General features: G+C 41.1%; 1 protein-coding gene across 4 annotated transcripts in view; it reads left to right on the forward strand.

Annotated features, from left to right (window-relative positions):
* Positions 1-613: 613 nt before the first annotated feature.
* CBFB (core-binding factor subunit beta) overlaps positions 614-18,741 on the forward strand; it is a 68,646-nt gene continuing 50,518 nt past the window's right edge. For all 4 annotated transcript variants that reach the window (XM_047789730.1, XM_047789729.1, XM_047789732.1 and 1 more), the window contains exons 1-3: positions 614-965; positions 1,173-1,259; positions 6,927-7,043. In XM_047789730.1, the coding sequence (XP_047645686.1) occupies positions 888-965; positions 1,173-1,259; positions 6,927-7,043 (282 nt within the window). In that variant the 5' untranslated portion in view covers positions 614-887. The remainder of the gene's footprint in view (positions 966-1,172; positions 1,260-6,926; positions 7,044-18,741) is intronic.

The raw sequence follows: 18,741 nt of genomic DNA on the forward strand, positions 1-18,741 counted from the left end.
TAGCCCCAGTGCCTGTGGAAGGGCCCCAGCCCGCAGGCAGTGAAGGTGAGCGAGATCCCTTTTGAGTCCCTTCTGACTCAACAGCTCTGACCTTTCCACCATGATGTGGATTCAATCGGATTCTTTCGTCTCTTCCACCTTTAGCCTTTGATGTGCACAGCCCACACCCATCCAGGTCGGTTTTCAGACGCAAAGTCTGCAGGGACTTAAGTTTCCTCGCCTTCACGTGACAGTCTGGGGCTACTCCGCGCTGCCGGGGAGCCCAAAAGTTCCAGACAGTGGAAAGAAAGGACTCGCGCGGGCCGCTTCCTGTCTCCTAGAACCGAGAAGACCCCCACGGCGTGACTCCACACAAAGTGGCCCGCGGGCGGGCCTGAGGGCGAGGGCCGCGCGGCAGGAGGAGCTCGGTTTCGCTGCCGTCCTTGGGCGCCGCCAGCCGGAGGGCGGCGCATGCGCGGCGCGGATCGCGGAGTTGTGAATGGTGCGTTTTGTTTGCCGGAGTTTGGGGCGGGCGGGCGCGCGAGGAGGAGGGGTGGGGCCGACGGGGGCGGAGCGGGAGGGCCAGCGAGGTGGGCGGCGAGAGGAAGTGGCTGCGGCGGCGGCGGCGGCGGCGGCCGGGGGCGGCGAGTGCTGGGACCGCGCGGGCGGTAGGCAACGGCTGAGGCGGCGGCAGCGGTAGCTGCAGCAGCGGCGTGGGTTGGGCTCGAGCGGGCAGCGGCACCTCAGACTCCCGGGAGCGGGAGCCCACGCGGGCGGGCGCCTGAAACAAAGGGAAGCGAGAGTCAGGGCGCCGCGGGTGGGCGGTCAGTCGGTCAGCGCGTAGCCGGCCAGCGGGTGCCCGCGCAAGCCCGGAGCCCGGCCGGCCGGCACGGCCTCAGGGCGGGAAGATGCCGCGTGTCGTGCCTGACCAGAGAAGCAAGTTCGAGAACGAGGAGTTCTTCAGGAAGCTGAGCCGCGAATGTGAGGTGAGGCAGGCGGGCGGGCGGCGGGGAGGCCGCGGCGCGCCCCGAGTGGGCCCGGGCGGAGAAAAGTTTGGGCTGCGCGGCCCGCGGAGGAGCAATCTCGCCCGGGCAGCCGTCTGCCCGCAGACTCTGCTTGCCCTTATCGGCGCCGCGCGGGGCGGGCGGCGTCGCGGATTTGGCTCCTGATTTCGGGCCGTCTCTGCCTTACAGATTAAGTACACGGGCTTCAGGGACCGGCCCCACGAGGAGCGTCAGGCGCGCTTCCAGAACGCCTGCCGCGACGGCCGCTCGGAAATCGTAAGTCCGCTGGGCAGGGGAGCGGGGCGCGGGGCGCGCGCAGGGCACTTGTTGCGCGGGGGCCGCCGGGGCCCAGGCGGGTTCCGCGCGGCGCCGCGGACGCCGCGGCTCCCGGAACTGAGCGGGCGCCGTCTCACTTCCTACTCGGGATTCAAAATGCGAAACCAGACACTGGCGGGCCGCGTCCTCGCGGGGAGACGCTTCCCTGTGGCCCTCGGTGGGTGGAATCTGTTTCCCAGACACGGCTCCGCACACACCGTGCCGTGAGTGGAACTCGAACCTGAGCCCAACTAAACAGGGCAAGGCCGTTGTAAGGGCTGTGTCACTGCTTAAAGGGTCAGGGTGTTATTAGTAGGAAGAAAACAGCCGTACGGAAAAAGAATTGGGCTTCGTTCAAGGTTCTAGTTCTTGGGCGTTAGTTTGTCTCTAAGACGCTAGATTTTTAGTAAATCTGTATGTGGAGCTGTCCCACTTTCAGGATAGCTGAGAATAAATGAGAGTAAATCCAATTATCTGTTGTCCTAATAGAGGAAAAAAAAGTCCTCAAGAACGTGTCATTCTCTTCCTAGAATGTTAAGCCTCAGGAGACCCGGAAAGAAACCATTGGGTTTTTCCAAAGCTAAAAAACTCCCGTTTAGGCCTGCAATTCCTAAAGAATTGCATAGCTTTGCAAAACTCACAGTTGATCTGAGGCCGTATTTTAGGTGGTAGATTTCGTACTTCATGGCTACCAAACCTAACGTGAAAAAAAAATTCAGGTGTTCTAGTTTCTCCCATTTTCTGATTTTCCCTATTGGAGGTACTAATGAGGAGGAAATGATCCAAAAACTGGATAGAAAAAAGAGAAGAGGTTGATTATTATTTAAACAAAAAAATTGAAGCAGTGTATAATGGAATCTAATGGTTTCCATGACCTGGGCCATCACATCTCTAGACACTTGAAGTATGGGCACGGTTTGAATTTAGGTTAACAATAGGAAGACTTGAACGTTTACTTTTACCACCCCTTGTACAGTATAGAATCTATTTTTATTGAGATATAATTTACATTATAAAATTTTATCTTTCCATCACTGAAATCAAATTTATTTTTAAGAGTATTTTGATATTTAAAATGAAGGCTTTTTAGAGTTGTGTTACAGATAATGAGAAGATATTGGTCAGATTTATTAGGAGCTCTAGAATGTTTGGTCGTTATTTCCTGTTATAAAAGGAAATCTCTAGCTTTTCACCCACTTTCTTGAGTAGTTGTAATAGTTACATGACTCAAGTATATAGGACACATACTTTTTGGTTTTGGCACTGAGTGGTAGAATAATCATTCATTCATTGATTATATCATCCTTTTCTGGCTTTCCTTTTGGAAAAGGTGGATGGTATGTATACCTAACCAGTGCTTCTCTTGGAGGTAATTGATGTAAGTATGAAAGATGAGTTACAAAATGCTTTCACAGTTTTAGAGCTGAGGTTTTGGGGAAAACCTAATGAAACATAGCTAATAGGGAATCTTTTGTCATATCAGGCTTTATGGCATGTAGTTATGATTTGGAAGTATAATTTAACTCAGTGTATTTGAACTACTAAATTATAGCATGAATTAATACTATAGAAGTATTATAGGTTGCTTGTGTTTGTCATAAATTTTTCTTCAGGGACAGATCAGTCATTCTAATTCTAGGCCTTCCCCCTCTTCCAAATGGCTGATCCTACAAATTTGAATTAGTTATAAATTTCTGACAGTTATTAAAGGTGAAAGAAGCTAGATGGAATTCTATGTAAGATTTGTAATTAAGACAACTTGTTGAATAAATGTAACAGTATTTGAAAGGAATTTCACATTTTCCTCCTTTTCTAGTTTCCTCCCTTTAATTCAGTGTTACCCACATTTACCTTAAGAGATAATTGTTAGTTCTTCAAGGATGGAGACCACATTAATTCTATATATACCCCCACTGTATAGGTTTTGCATAGTGTCTTTTGCATCATAGTACTTGATTATTTGAATTTAGAGGTTACTTAATTTAATGCCCAAAATTTATCTTATGACTCAGGCTGTGGCTTTTTCTCCTTTGACTGTGGAAAATAGGTGTGGAAAGGCATTATTTTGTTTCTGTTTTGACAGCCATATATAGTAAAAATATACTTAGTTCTCATAACTGTTCCCAACCCTCCCCCCACCTTTATTCTTTTTTATTTTGAATTCTTTTTTTTTTTTTTTGTCCTTTTGCTATTTCTTTGGGCTGCTCCCGCAGCATATGGAGGTTCCCAGGCTAGGGGTCCAATCGGAGCTGTAGCCATTGGCCTACGCCAGAGCCACAGCAACGCAGGATCCAAGCCGCGTCTGCAACCTACACCACAGCTCACGGCAACGCCGGATCGTTAACCCACTGAGCAAGGGCAGGGACTGAACCTGCAACCTCATGGTTCCTAGTCGGATTCGTTAACCACTGCGCCACGACGGGAACTCCTATTTTGAATTCTTTTAACTTATCAGGTTAATGAGTTTATTTTGTATTTAGATATGAAACAATGTAAGAGCTGTGTTGCTCATCTCTTCTTAGCTGTAAAACTTATCCAGACTCCATGTCATAGCATGAAACAAATGTGATTATGGGTGAGGAGTAGAATCTATTTGGTAAAATCTGATTTGTTCCTTATATAAGTTCTTATTGTAGTAAGAATGTTAGAGATCTCTTCAATACTAATGATTAATTTAAAGAAAAAACTTGGAGTTCCCGTCGTGGCGCAGTGGTTAACGAATCCGACTAGGAACCATGAGGTTTCGGGTTCGGTCCCTGCCCTTGCTCAGTGGGTTAACGATCCGGCGTTGCCGTGAGCTGTGGTGTAGGTTGCAGACGCGGCTCGGACCCCGAGTTCCTGTGGCTCTGGCGTAGGCTGGCAGCTACAGCTCCGATTAGACCCCTAGCCTGGAAACCTCCATATGCCGTGGGAGCCGCCCAAGAAATGGCAAAAAGACAAAAAAAATAAAATAAATAAAATTAAAAAAAAAAACTTATGAGAGGTATGGTGATTCTGTTGTGAAAGCAGTAAAAGTTATATATTTTTAATCCTGAAGATAGAAAAATAAAGTGTATTGGATGGACACAGGTGTGCTGTTTTACAGTTCATGAAACCTATGCTATATAGTTAGGATGGTCTGAAAATCCTACACGCAGATACTTTTACCATTGTGACTTTGTTTTGTTTTCAAGTAGAATTTTCCTGACTCATATTTGTGTAGGTATTCCATTAAAAAAAAAAAAAGTTCTGTGGTCACATTAATTTGGGAAATGCTATTCTAGAATGATCTGTTTTTACCACTTTTGTCTCAGAGAGAGTGATGTTGATGAGATAAAGGGCATGAAGTGATGAAACAGGAAATCTCTTCTGAGGTTGGTCTTCAGGCAGGAGGTGAGGTAATAAGAACTGCAGAATGCCTTTGCTTAGTACAGAGCTGATTTGGGGTACATTGGTGGCAAAAGATTCGTTACAAGATGAATATTGGAGAAACTTGCTTGGGGAATTTTGACAGCATATTCATGGGCAGAATCTCTTACCTGCTGTCACGCTGCTCTGAGAATTTATTAGCCGAGGCTGAAAAAGTTGGCTGTCTTCTCCAGCTCAAAATTATTATTATTATTTATTTATTTATTTTGTTTGTTTGTTTGTTTGTCCTTTTGGCATTTCTTGAGCGGCTCTCGTGGCATATGGAGGTTCCCAGGCTAGGGGTCTAATTGGAGCTGTAGTCACTCACCGGCCTATGCCACAGCCACAGCAACACGGGATCCGAGCCAAGTCTGCAACCACAGCTCACGGCAAAGCCAGATCCATAGCCCACTGAGCAAGGCCAGGGATCGAACTTAGAACCTCACGGTTCCTAGTCGGATTCGTTAACCACTTCGCCATGACGGGAACGCCCTCAAAATTATTTCTGTTATTTAGCAGATACATGTAGCATTTACTTGGCACTGTCCTCAGCGCTTTATAAATACCGAAACTGAAGTTCAGAATTAAGTAATTTGCCTCAGTCATACAGCCTAGGAAGTTTGCCTCCTAGTGTCTGCTTTTTATTTGAACTATTATTAGTTCATTTCATGTCACATGGTTGGTTTTTAAACTTATGCTAAAGTGGGCAAAGTTTTTTTTAAAGGTTAATCTAATGTTGATGTTTGTTTAGTCTCTATTCATATAAAATATTTACCAAAAGAAAAGGTATTTCAGTTGATCAGAGAGATGCCGTTAAAGATGTCTATAGAGAGTTCCCGTTGTGGCTCAGTGATTAATGAACCTGACTAGTATCCATAAGGACCCAGGTTCGATCCCTGGCCTCACTCTGTGGGTTAAGGACCCCGCATTGCTGTGAGCTGTGTTGTAGGTCGAAGATGCAGCTCGGATCCCACCGCAGTTGCTGTGGCGGTAGTGTAGGCCAGCAGCTGTAGTTCCGGTTTGACCCCTAGCCTGGGAACCTCCATATGCCTTGGGTGTGGCCCTACAAAGACAAGACAAAAAAAAAAAAGATGTCTATAGAGATTTAGCAGTTAGGTTGATAGCTGTACCTATAGTTCTATGCATAGAAATTGGAAATACTTAAATAATTTTTATCTCTAAAGAATCTAAGCTGTTAATTATTAGGGAACTAGTGGATAACTGACTCAGCGAATGCTTTAAACAAATTGCCAAAATTGTGAACCTCTTGCTTTGAGATTAGGACTCAATGCTTGGAAATAAATTATGCTTTAGAACTTTAATTAGTGAAGTAAAACAAAAAGTTCTCTGATTTCAACAGAGTTTACAATTAGACGATGAAAGTGTTTTTTGTTTTTTTGTTTTTTTTTCCAAAATGCTTTTTACTTATTTATTTCAGATTTTCCCTGAGAAAAAGGGACAGTGTTATTTCCATTTTTTAGTGTTTTTTTCATTTTTTACTTGGGGGAAAAAAGAGTTAAATTGCTTAGGGGCTACACAGAATGACACTTTATTGAAATGGTTTTAGATTGTTCTGTTTGTTGAGCTGTAACATCCAAATCTTTTATAAATATTAGATGAATACTCTTTTGTTACCATTAGATCCAGTTCTCCTAAAGTCGAATTTTAGAAGAAGCATGTTTTTTTAATCATCCAAGGTTTTAGAAAGATGAGAAGTACTGTCACTTCACATGCTATATGGTTTATCAGAGCAGAGACAGTCCCAAGTGCATTTTTAACATGAGCGTTGGAGCATAGTGTTTCCTTGAGCAAGGGAAATCAAGAAAAATTAAAATGTCTCATTTATACAACTTTCAATTATGGTGTGCTTTAGAATTTAAAATATTTAGCTCTTCAGTGATTTTCACATTTGAAAATAACAAGTTTTTAAATTCGGTGATGGTGACTTCTGTTTAGACACGAGCAGTGTGCAATACTAACGTCAGCAAAAAATGTCCTGAAAGAAAGTATTGATTCCGTGTCTGATTTTATATTTAAGCAGCCAATGGCAAATGTCCTCAAAATGGAATCAGATGTTTGTAACTTAATACTTAAGAAAAATGATGAGTGCATGTTTTTTACTTTTAAGTAATCTCGGTACTGCTTGGCTTAAGACAGAAACTGATGTAAAAATAAATGACTGCCTGCATAATTTATGTAATGTCCTGCTCCTGATCCTGTTTGTATTGATTTTTCTAAAAGGCTTTTGTGGCCACAGGAACCAATCTGTCTCTCCAGTTTTTTCCGGCCAGCTGGCAGGGAGAACAGCGACAAACACCTAGCCGGGAGTATGTCGACTTAGAAAGAGAAGCAGGCAAGGTAGGAAACATTTCTTTGCAATTTGAAATTCTGTGGACTGTTTTCTATTAGACATTATCTGATGATTTACATTTTAATAAAGAAATCAGAGATCTGATTATATAGGCATATGATCAGATTTGTTTTCTTTCCATATTATAAAGATACAATGCAGTTTTCAAAAATCAATTATTTAGTGTAATTCCATTACTAATTTCACGTATATAACATTCACCATAGAAAGTTCTAGCCCTGGAGTTCCCTCTGTGGCGCAACGGGATCGGCCTCAAAGACAGTAGAGTACTTTCTTACATGTAACATTTGAAACAGTTCCTTTAAGTGTTGACAAGAAGTTTTTTGTTTGGCTAAAATGTTTGTGACTATAGTGTTGTTAAAAAAATGAAATTTAGAGAAAAATGGGAAAAGGCTCTAGGCTTAAAATTTAATATTTAGAAGCAGTTCTTGGTTGACTAATTCTGTTAATATAGCAAATTTAATTTTGAGAAAAATAATATGAAAGTGTTAACTGAAATAATTTTTCTGTTTTGAGGAAAAGCTTCTGGGAAAACAAATAAATGTCTTAAAATTTGTATGTTGGAAGTCTAGGTTGAGATATGAAAAATGCAGGTAGAAATGTATAGGTTGAGAGCCCTATTGGGATCTAAATTAAATGTATTGTAGGGTTTTGGTGAAGTGTTAATAATATCTTGGATTGGTTCATCTTTCAATGTGAAATGTTCTTGAAATAAAATCTTTAAAGGAAAAAAAAGTTTGACCTCATTTTATGCTAAGTATCTCTCCTGTTTGCTTTTCAATTTGTTTCCATAAATGTTTTTATTAACTTGCGAGATTACTTTTCTAAGTGTCAGTGTGAATGGCATAACCTGCTACTTTATCTGTAAAACATGAGAAGCAGCTAAATATTCCTTTGATAAACTTAAAACGTTTTTGTATTGGGCTGTATTAGGAAAAGGATTTTCTTATCTTGTATATATACAGTGAAGAGTTTTTTGTTTAATTTTGTGAATCAAGGTTTAATCTTTTGTCAGTGACAAATCAATTTTTTGATTGGGAGAGGAAAAATAGATTACAGAATTTAAAAATGATTAATAAGTAAGAAATTGGCTCTTCTATGTATTAGCTTGTTTTCCTGCAAGATTAAAAGCAAATGTTCTAAGAGTTCCTGTCGTGGCTCATCGGAAACGAATCTGCCTGATATCCATGAGGACCCAGATTCCATCTCTGGCCTCGCTCAGTGGGTTAAGGATCTAGCAGTGCCGTAAACTGTGGTGTAGGTCACAGACATGGCTCGCGTCTCATGTTGCTGTGGCTGAGGCTTTGGCTGGCAGCTATAGCTCTGATTGGACCCCTAGCTTGGGAACCTCCATGTGCCTTGGGTGTGGCCCTAAAAAAGCAAGAAAAAAAAATTTTTTTTTTCCTTGTTGGAAATACTTCCTTGAAGTCTGTTTTACATGGTAGCTCAGATACTAAAGACAGAAGCTAAAAAAAATTCCTTTTCTCTCAACTTTCGTGCTAAATTATTTTAAGACTTCAAGATTGACATCTCAATGTTTCTGAAAGTTTCTAGTATTTAATAACTGTTGGCCCAAATTAATTTAATGATTTCTGTTTACTGGATTGAAGACTATTATCCTTGGACTTAAGCTATTGAGATATTTTCAGTTATATGAGCCATAAGAACAAAAACATTTGGTGGTTTATTCTAGAATTTAGAGGGTATGTTTTCAAATAATCAGGAAAAGTGATTATTTGAAAACATACTGATGCAAGAAATCAAGAAACTTTTATTTTATTAATATTTGTTTTATGATTTTTTTTCTGTAAAGGGCCAGATAGTATTTTCAGTTTTGTAAGCATATAGTCTCTGTTGCAGCTACTCAGGTTTGCTGTTATAGTGTGAAGGAGCCATAGACAATGTGTAAACAAATGAACGTGGCTATGTTCCAAAGAAGGTAATGCTGGCAGAAATCTGTATCTTTCCCTCAGGTTTAAATCTGTAAATGTTTATGTATAGATGGTCTATTTCTCAAATATAATTTTACTAACACCTTTACTACACCAATGGAATCTACAAGAGAAAGCATTTTGAGGAAACAGACCAAAAACCCTGCTAGTATATTGCTCTACGCCACTGGAATAAGTATGCCAGTGAATTTAAAGAAAAGATGGTGACCTGTGTTTTCTCATCCATAGAGCTCAGGCTACAGGATCTCTTATTTCTTTCTCCTTTTTTATGTTATCTTTCTGATAACCTTTGGGCATTAATTTCTCTCCCCATAGGACCAGGAGTAGAAGCAAAGCAAATTGAAAGAATTTACCTAAATGGTAATTATTTGCTTCTGCTCCTTGCATTGAATCTCAAATCAGTGTCTCTTTTTCCATGTACTCTCAACCTGCTTACCTCCTATAGCAGCTTAGTTCTTGTCCCATTCAAACCCGCCTTTGAGGAAATGAGTGGTTAAGCCTTTTGAGTTAGGCATAATGAAGTCCTGGCTTCATATATGTCTTCATTTACTTTTAGGTAACTTTAGAGAAGTTTTTAATCTTTATGGTCCTCGGTTATAATAGGAGGTTAATAAATACCTGTCAGGGTTGCCGTAGTGATTAAATCAAATAGTGTATATAAAGTGCATAGCTCAGTCCTTGACACGGTTATTCAGAAATTCATTCATTCCTATGGTCTTTGTTGAACACCCTTTTTTTTTTTTTTTTTTTTTGCTTTTTAGTGCTGTATTCATGGCATATGGACGGTCCCAAGGCTAGGGGTCAAACCGGAGCTATAGTTGCTGGCCTACACCACAGCCACAGCAATGCAGAATCTGAGCTGCATCTGCAACCTACGCCACAGCTCACGGCAACTCCAGATTCTTAACCCACTGAGCAAGGCCAGAGATTGAACCCACAACCTCATGATTCCTAGTCAGATTCGTTTCCATTGTGCCACGATGGGAACTCCTGTTGAACACCTTTTATGTATGTTGAGTGAGCACCGTCCTTAGCACTTTAGATACATCAGTGAACAAAGCAAAGATCCTGCCCTAGAAGGTTTTTTATGGAAGGAATGGAGGAATAGACAATATGCATAGTACATAAGTTATGTAATATGTTATAAAGTGGTAAGTGCTCTGATAACAAAGGAAAAGTAGAGTAAAATAAGGGTTATCAATGAGTGGAAATGTTTGCAGTTTTGAATAGAATGGTCTGGGTAAAAAAGGTCATATTTGAGCTTAGACCCAAAGGGATTAGAGAATGATGAGCCCTGCAGATATCTGAGGGAAAGATGTTCCAGACAGAGGAGACAGCCTTGTAAAGGCCTGAAGAGTGGGAGCTTGCACAGTGTGTTTGATAAATAGGAAGCAGGCTGATGCGGCTGGAGTAGATTGAGAAAGGAGGAGAGTAGTAGGAGAGGAGATGAGGGAGATAACAAGCAGCTAGTTTATATGACTGTGGAAAGCCATTGTGACAACATGGACTTTTATTCTGAGTGGAATGGGGCATAGTTTCTTTTGAGTAGATGATGATATGATCTGCCTTAGGTTTTGAAAGGATCATTCCAGCTGCTGGGTTAATAGTAGGTTTAGGGAGCAAGAGTGAAGCAGGAAGACCAATTGGGCTGTTGCAGTAATCTTGGCGAGAAACTAAGGTGGTAGCAGTGGAAGTGGTAAGAGGTAGCCATAGTCTGGATGTATTTTGAGATAGAGCCAACAAGATTTGCTTATGTATTGGATGTGGTATGTGAATGTAAAGAATGACTCAAGCTTTTTTGGTTAGAACAGCAGGAAACATATGATTGCTGTCATGTGAGGTGGGAAAAGCTGTGGGTGAACAATTGAGGAGCAGTTTAGAACATGTGAGTTTATGGTGGTCATTTGTTTCAGCTTCTATTTTCTCACTGCTTTTTCATAAGTGGCTTTTTCTTAGCTCAAGATTTCAGTGGCTTTTTTTTTTTTTTGCCTTTTCACCTTTTTCTTGAGCCGCTCCCGCGGCATATGGAGGTTCCCAGGCTAGGGGTATAATCGGAGCTATAGCCACCGGCCTACACCAGAGCCACAGTAACACGGGATCCAAGCCATGTCTGCGACCCACACCACAGCTTACCGCAACGCCGGATCCTTAAACCACTGAGCAAGGCCAGGGATCGAACCCACAACCTTCATGGTTCCTAGCTGGATTCGTTAACCACTGCGCCATGACGGGAACTCTGGCTTTTTTTTTTTTTTTTAATCAACTTTATGAAGTTTAGTTTACTTACCAAAAAAATGTACTCATTTTAAAGAATAATTTGAGTTTCAACAAATGTGTGCACCCATATAAACACCACCCACAGTCCAGATAATGTTTCAATTGTCCCCAAAAGTCCCCTCTTAAAGGAATCTGAGCGTGGCTTGGCTGGGTGGTTCTGGCTCAGGGTCTCCCATGAGGTTGCAGTTAAGCTGTTGGGTCTGTGCAGTCTCTGAGGACTTGACCGAAGCTAAAGGATCCACTTCCAAGCTCGTTCACTTGACTTTTGCTAGGTGGTTTAGTACCTAGTCATATGTTCCTCACCAAAAAGAAAAAGAAAAGAATGAAGTCACCCTGCTTTTTATGACCTGTTCTCTGATCTCTTGTGTCTTACTCGGCTCATTAGAAGCGAGTCAACTAAGTCTAGCCCACACTAAGCAGGGAGGGGGATGGTTTATAGGAGACTGGGATCACTGGGGCCATCTGGGAGGCTGGCTATACAGTGTTTCCTTAAATTTGGTGAATTCTGAAAAATTTAAAATGCTAATAGGAAACAGAAGCTCCATGTTCCCTTTGGTTTGAAATATTGGCTTTATGATCCAAGAAAATAAGCTTAGAAAAATCAGTCCTTTTATTCACTCTTTCTGCCTTTTTGTTTGTAGGAATATTTTCAAACTAAGGGTGTTCATGCAGTAAGGAAGGTCTGTTAATGGATAATTGACCATCAAGTCAGAGCACATAATTTTACAGTCTTTCAAATGTATTTGAAACTTTTGTACCCAGGTATCTAGTGAGCTGTCTATGTTGAGCTTTTTTTTTTTTTTTTTTGGCCATGCCTGGGCACTTACAGAAGTTGCTGGGCCAGGGATTGAATCCATGCCACAGCAGCAAGCAGCCCAAGCTGGAGCAGTGACAGTGATGGATCCTTAATGTGCTATGCCACAAGAGAACTCCTATGTTGACTTATTGTTTTGGGGGGGGGGCTGGGGTGGCACCTGTGGCATGTGGAAGTTCCCAGTCTAGGGGTTGAATCAAAGTTGCAGTTGGCTGCCACAGCCAAAGCAGTGCCAGATCGGAGCCACATCTATGACCTATGCCACAGCCCATGGCAACACCAGATCCTTAACCCACTGAATGAGGCCAGGGATCGAATCCGAATCCTCATGGATACTAGTCGGGTTTGTAACCTGCTGAGCCACAACCGGAAGCCTCTATATTAACCTTTTTTTTTTTTCTTTGTCTTTTTGCTATTTCTTTGGGCCGCTCCCGCGGCATATGGAGGTTCCCAGGCTAGGGGTCGAATCGGAGCTGTAGCCACTGGCCTATGCCAGAGCCACAGCAACTCAGGATCCGAGCCACGTCTGCAACCTACACCGCAGCTCACGGCAACGCTGGATCGTTAACCCACTGAGCAAGGGCAGGGACGGAACCCGCAACCTCATGGTTCCTAGTCGGATTCGTTAACCACTGCACCACGACGGGAACTCCTATATTGACTCTTAATAAGGGTCTTTCTTAGAAGAGGTTTAAAATAATACAATATATTGGAGAGAGCTCTGGATATGAGCCAAAAGACAATCATAACTGTTTTCCTTACCCGTGAATCAGAATGTCTGCCTTATTCATATACCTCATGTGAAGATTAAATGAGGTACCAGAATATGCGAAAATGCCTTTTAAATTGTTAATCCCTACCTAGTTAGCCTATTTGATGGGTTTGTAGGATGAGATTATAGATAATCATAGAGTTTTAGTACTATCAGGTGCCTTAGGTCAGTATTACTTCAGATAGCTGTACAGTGTTGGGAGACTATACATCTTTCCCTAGTGGTTTATCCTGGTATTTTATAAGCCTTGACACCAAAATGTTCTTAATTCTTCTTTAATTTCAACTGCTTCCTGGAATTCTTGCTGTGGTGTTGTCTCTGTGGTGGCTCGGGTCCCTGCTGAGGTACAGGTTCAATCCCCGGCCTGGCCCAGTGGGTTAAGGATCCAGTGGGTGCAGCAAAAAATAAAAAAACAAAACAAAAATAAGAAACTGCTTTCCTCTGATTTAGCTGTCAGAAGACAAGGAAAGCAACAGGTCAGAATTTAAATCATTTTTATGTTAAATTTTTGTAGACTAGGCTTTCCTCTTAGAACCTATTTCCAGTTAATTTTATTTCAAATAAATGCACATGACCATAAGATATTAGTCTTTTATTTTTTATTTTTTTGGGCCACGCTCATGGCATGTGGAAGTTTCCAGCCCAGGGATCAGTCCAGAGCCATAGCAGTGACAATGCCAGATCCTTAACCTGCTGTGCCACAAGGGAACTCCACCTCCTTAGGTTTTTGAAGTAGTGATTGTTTATGCCTACTGCATGATTGTAGTTTGTAAGCATAAAGGTAAAAGGTTTGAAAATATCTTATGAACTACAAAAAAATGCATTTTATAGTGTTACTATTTGTTTATCATTTTTATTACGGAAATTGAATATACCATCTAGTTTTATCTAGGTATATCTAGAATATGCTCTCTGGTCCCAGAAAAAATAGTTAAACTCTTTATGATTGTTGCATTGCATTTGTAACTTATAATTTTAATTGATAGATAACATTAATAGCCGGCATTAGGAGTGGTTATGAAGTGTATGTCATTGGAGTAGACACTTTTCTTTTCCTTTCCTTTTTTTTTTTTTTTTTTCCTTTTTAGGGTCACACCTGCAGCATATGAAGTTCCCAGGCTAGGGGTCCAATCGGAGCTGCAGCTGCAGCTGCCAGCCTGCCAGCCTACGCCACAGCCACAGCATCGTGGAATCTGAGCTGCTTCTGTGGCCTATACCACAGCTCACAGCAGTGCCAGATCCTTAACTCACTGAGTGAAGCCAGGGATCAAACCCGCGTCCTCACAGATTCTAATTGGATTTGTTTCCGCTCTGTCACGAAGGGAACTCCCACTTTCCTTTTTAGGGCCAAACCTGCAGCATATGGAAGTTCCCAGGCTAGGGATCCAATCGGAGCTGCAGCTGCCAGCCTACACCACAGCCACAGCAACGTGGTATCTGAGCTGCTTCTGCGACCTACACCACAGCTCATGGCAGTGCCAGATCCTTAACCCACTGAGTGAGGCCAGGGATCAAACCTGCATCCTCATGGATGCTGGTCTTGTTGGTAACTGCTGAGCCATGATGGGAACTCCTCCTCCACTTTTAAATATTTTTATCAAGTTATGTGTTTTTTTGGGTTTTTTGTTTGTTTGTTTGTTTTGTTTGCCTTTTCTAGGGCCACTCCCGTGGCATATAGAGATTCCCAGGCTAGGGGTCGAATCGGAGCTGTAGCCGCTGGCCTACTCCACAGCCACAGCAATGCAGGATCCTTAACCCACTGAGTAAGGCCAGGGGTCGAACCCGCAACCTCATGGTTTCTAGTCGGATTTGTTAACCACTGCACCACGACGGGAACTCCACGTGTTTTATTTTTTTCTGACTTTATATTTAAAAGTCTTTTAGCATTTACTTTCATCAGCATAAATGACAAAGCATTGATTTAATCAATGAAGGTAGACTCTTATTTTAAAAGTCTTTTGCAAAAGTCTGTGACTGCTTCTTCTGGAGCATTTTGCTTACTTGCTTTAAGGATCTTTGTCACAAAATAAATATTGTGTCTGTTTATATACAGTTCACAATTTGGCAGAGTTTAGAGGACTCCTTGATGTTAGCTTTGAGAAATCCAGTTTGAGCTCAGCAGCAAGTTCCTTTTCTTCCTTAGAGAGCCCAGTCACTCCAAATAAAAGATACATGTGGTAACACTTCGGAATGTGTTTTATCCCCAAGAGAAATTGAGGCAACTTTATTTACAGCTAGCTTGTCAGATCCGGACTTTAAGTATTTCAATTCTACTAAAATATGAAATTATTTTCCAGCACTTAGTTATCAGTAGTTTAATGCACTGAAATAAGTAATCTGGGTTTTAAAAAATATAAGTACACTCTGTTAATAATCATAAATTTTAGAACTGGAAGCCTATGCTTATATTTTTAAAGAAAAGGTTTTATTTTGATAATTTTAAAATCCAAGGAGAGTTGACTGACTTCGTGAATAAGTAATAATGTTTAAAAATTAGAATGTCATAATACCTTTCAGTTATAGTTACATTGATTTGCATATATGGTCAGTGTTCCTCTGAAGTTATTTTAAAATAATATGCTCTTTTTTTGTGTTCTCTTTTTTCTTCCAGTTTTATTGAGATACAGTTGACATATAGCACCGATTTTTTTTTTTTCCCCTTCTGTTGAATTGAATTATTGTCTGGATTTTTCTTTTAGTGTAAAGATAAAATTTCAGTTTTGGTCATATCTCAATTATATATTCCAAGTTAGAGAAGTCAAAATAATATGTCCGAGGGAGACATCCTTAATTTTTCCTCTTTTTGCTTCTACTTCTTACCCCAGTATTTTTTGAAGATTATTTCAAACACTGTAAGGATAAAGACTATTGAAATGTTAGCAACTGAAGAAGTCAATTTTTGGGAAGGACTGCTGTATCCTAGCTTTACATCCTAGCTTTTTCTCTCATAATTGATTTTTCAAATGTCATTATTGAGATATAATTTACATACACCAAAATTCACTTATTTATTTTTTGTCTAAGGCCGCACCTGAGGCATAAGGAAATTCCCAGGCTAGGGGTCCTGTTGGAGCTGTAGCTGGTTGGCCATTCTCCCCTGCCCCCAGCCCCTGGCAGCTGCTGTTCTGCTTTCTGTCTCTGTGAATTTGATTGCTCTAGGTACCTCATATAAGTGTAATCCTATGGTATTTGTCCATGTGATCGTAACTGGCTTGTTCCACTTACCATGTCTTTAAGGTTCATCCACGTTGTGTCAATGCAGTGTTTTAAAGTAACTGTTTCATGGTGGTGCAGCAGAAACAAATCCGACTAGGAACCATGAGGTTGCAGGTTCAATCCCTGGCGTTGCTTAGTGGGTTAAGGATCCGGCATTGCGGTGAGCTGTGGGGTAGGTTGCAGACTTGGCTCAGATCCTGCGTGGCTGTGTCTGTGGCCGGCAGCTGTAGATCCGATTTGACCCCAGCCTGGGAACTTCCATATGCCGTGAGTGCGGCTCTTAAAAGAAAAAAATAAAGTAACTCTTTCCTGACAAAAGACATAAGGAAAATTTGGAAAATAGACTTTTAGAAAAGATGTCAAAATTATTAATAACTTACTTCTTAGAAAGCCATTGTTAATATTTTGTTATATTGCCAGTCTTTTTTCTGTGTATATTCAAATTTTATTTATTTTTTATTTTTGTATGGCTGTACCCACAGCATGTAGAAGTTCCTGGGCCAGGGGTTGAATCTGAGCCGAAGCTGCAGCCTCATGGTGGTTGTGGCAAGGCCGGAGCCTTTAACCCCCCTGTGCTGGGCTGGGATTGAACCTGTGCCTCCAAAGTGACCTGAGCCATTGCAGTAGGATTCTTAACCCACTGTACTACAGTGGGGCCTCCTGATTTTAAAACAAAAATTATGGTACTTGATATAACATTTACTTTTTATTTTTGGATTTTCTGCACATCTAGTTAATTGTCAGATTCTTTATCTAACATTAAAAATTTTGTATTTCCTGATCTTACTGTTATTACTAAAGAATAGAACATTTAGAAATAAATAGATCCTTTGTATAAGAAAACAACAGCAAAATGAATATCAGTGTTAATTTTTAGAATAAAAATGTGAGAAATATGAACATGGGTGTAAATAAGGGGCACACGTGCAATGTTCATCCATATAGGTAATGTTTCAAATAAATCTAGGAAACATTCAGTCAACCCATACACATGGCAATCATAAGAAAAAAATTTTTTTTTCCTACAGAAAATTTTGGGCATTCTAATAAAGGCATTTGGGGTGCACAGCTAGGGACAGAAAATGTTTATTAACCACCTCTGAATATATAGGACTCCCTTAGCTACTGTGTACTTTAATTTCCTCATTAAAGAACTAGAATAACCTCATTAAAGAACTAGAATAATAGGAATTCCCACTGTGGCTCAGCAGGTTAAGGACCCAGTGTTGTCTCTGTGAGGATGCAGGTTTGATCCCTGGCCTCACTCAGTAGATTAAGGATCTGGCGTCACCGTAAGCCGTGGTGTAGGTCACAGATTCAACTGGGATCCAGTGTTGTGGTGGCTGTGGTGTAGGCCCCAGCTGCAGCTCCAATTCAGCCTCTGGCCTGGGAACATATGCTGCAGGTACAGCTGTAAAAAGAAAAAAAGAAAAAAATTAGAATTATAATAGCAAATAGTTCTGCAGCACTGGCTATGTGCCAGGTGCTGTTTTAATAAATACATAGATAACTCAGGCTGATACTTTTTTGATATCCATTTTACTAGTAAGGAAACATTTGTAAATTTCAATGCTTTATAGCTTGAGCAGGCACAGAGACTTTATTTCTTTGCTATCACTTCTTTTACACTTCATTTTCTGCAGATTAAAAGCCACAGACTAACTGTGTTCATGTTATTATAGACAATGAGTTAGTAGGAAATTTAATTATTGTTACCTTATTTTATGAAAGTATACAATGTAAACAGTTGGAAATTGTTGTCTATTATGACCTTTTCAGTTTAGGCTGGGCCTTCTAAAGTTCATGTGTATTTAGGAGCCAAGAATTTAAAGTAATACTTAAAATGTGCCTTTTGGGGAGTTTCTTTCATAGCTCAGCGGTAATGAACCCAGCTAGGATCCATAAGGACATGAGTTCGATTCCTGGCCTTGCTCAGTAAGTTAAGGACCCAGCATTGCCGTGAGGTGTATGTAAGTTACAGACGTGGCTCGGATCCTGCATTGCTGTGGCTGTGGCATAGGCCATCAGCTGCAGCTCCGATTCGACCCCTAGCCTGGGCACTGCTATATGCCATGGGTGTGGCCCTTAAAAAAAAAAAAAAAAAAGGCCTTTTGGCAGTATAACTGTGCTTTTAGGACTTAGGCTTTGCTGTGCTATATTGTATGTCTTAAGGAGAGGGCCAAGTCTAGGAATGGTTGGCAGGTTTTTATGGATGAAAACCTTTTTTGCATGTATACAGTCAATACTAAGCCCGTTTGTATTTTAAAACTAAAGATGTAAAGGCAGATTAATCTTTGAATTAAAGAGTAGCTTAGGAGCCTTTGACTTCAGCATTTCCATTAGGAGAATTTAGATGTTTTCAAATAAAATATTCTGCCCATATTAAATGATAATTTTCTAATAAGTCTGGCCTTGCTTGGAGAATATTATTTTAAATAATGGCCCTTTGAGAGAATCCTAAATTTTTTCAGGGTATTGCTTATTCTAGTTTTTCAGACCTGGCTTGCCATCCCTTTGCTATCCAGACCATTGCTGCTGAGCCTTTTTTTTCCTCCTTCTTTTTACACTTGTACCTGCCAGACATGGAAGTTTCCTGGGCCAGGGGTTAATTGGGAGCTGCAGCTGCTGACCTACGCTGCAGCTTGCAGCAATGC

The sequence above is a fragment of the Phacochoerus africanus genome, chromosome 8, assembly GCF_016906955.1.
Source record: "Phacochoerus africanus isolate WHEZ1 chromosome 8, ROS_Pafr_v1, whole genome shotgun sequence".
NCBI lineage: Eukaryota > Metazoa > Chordata > Mammalia > Artiodactyla > Suidae > Phacochoerus > Phacochoerus africanus.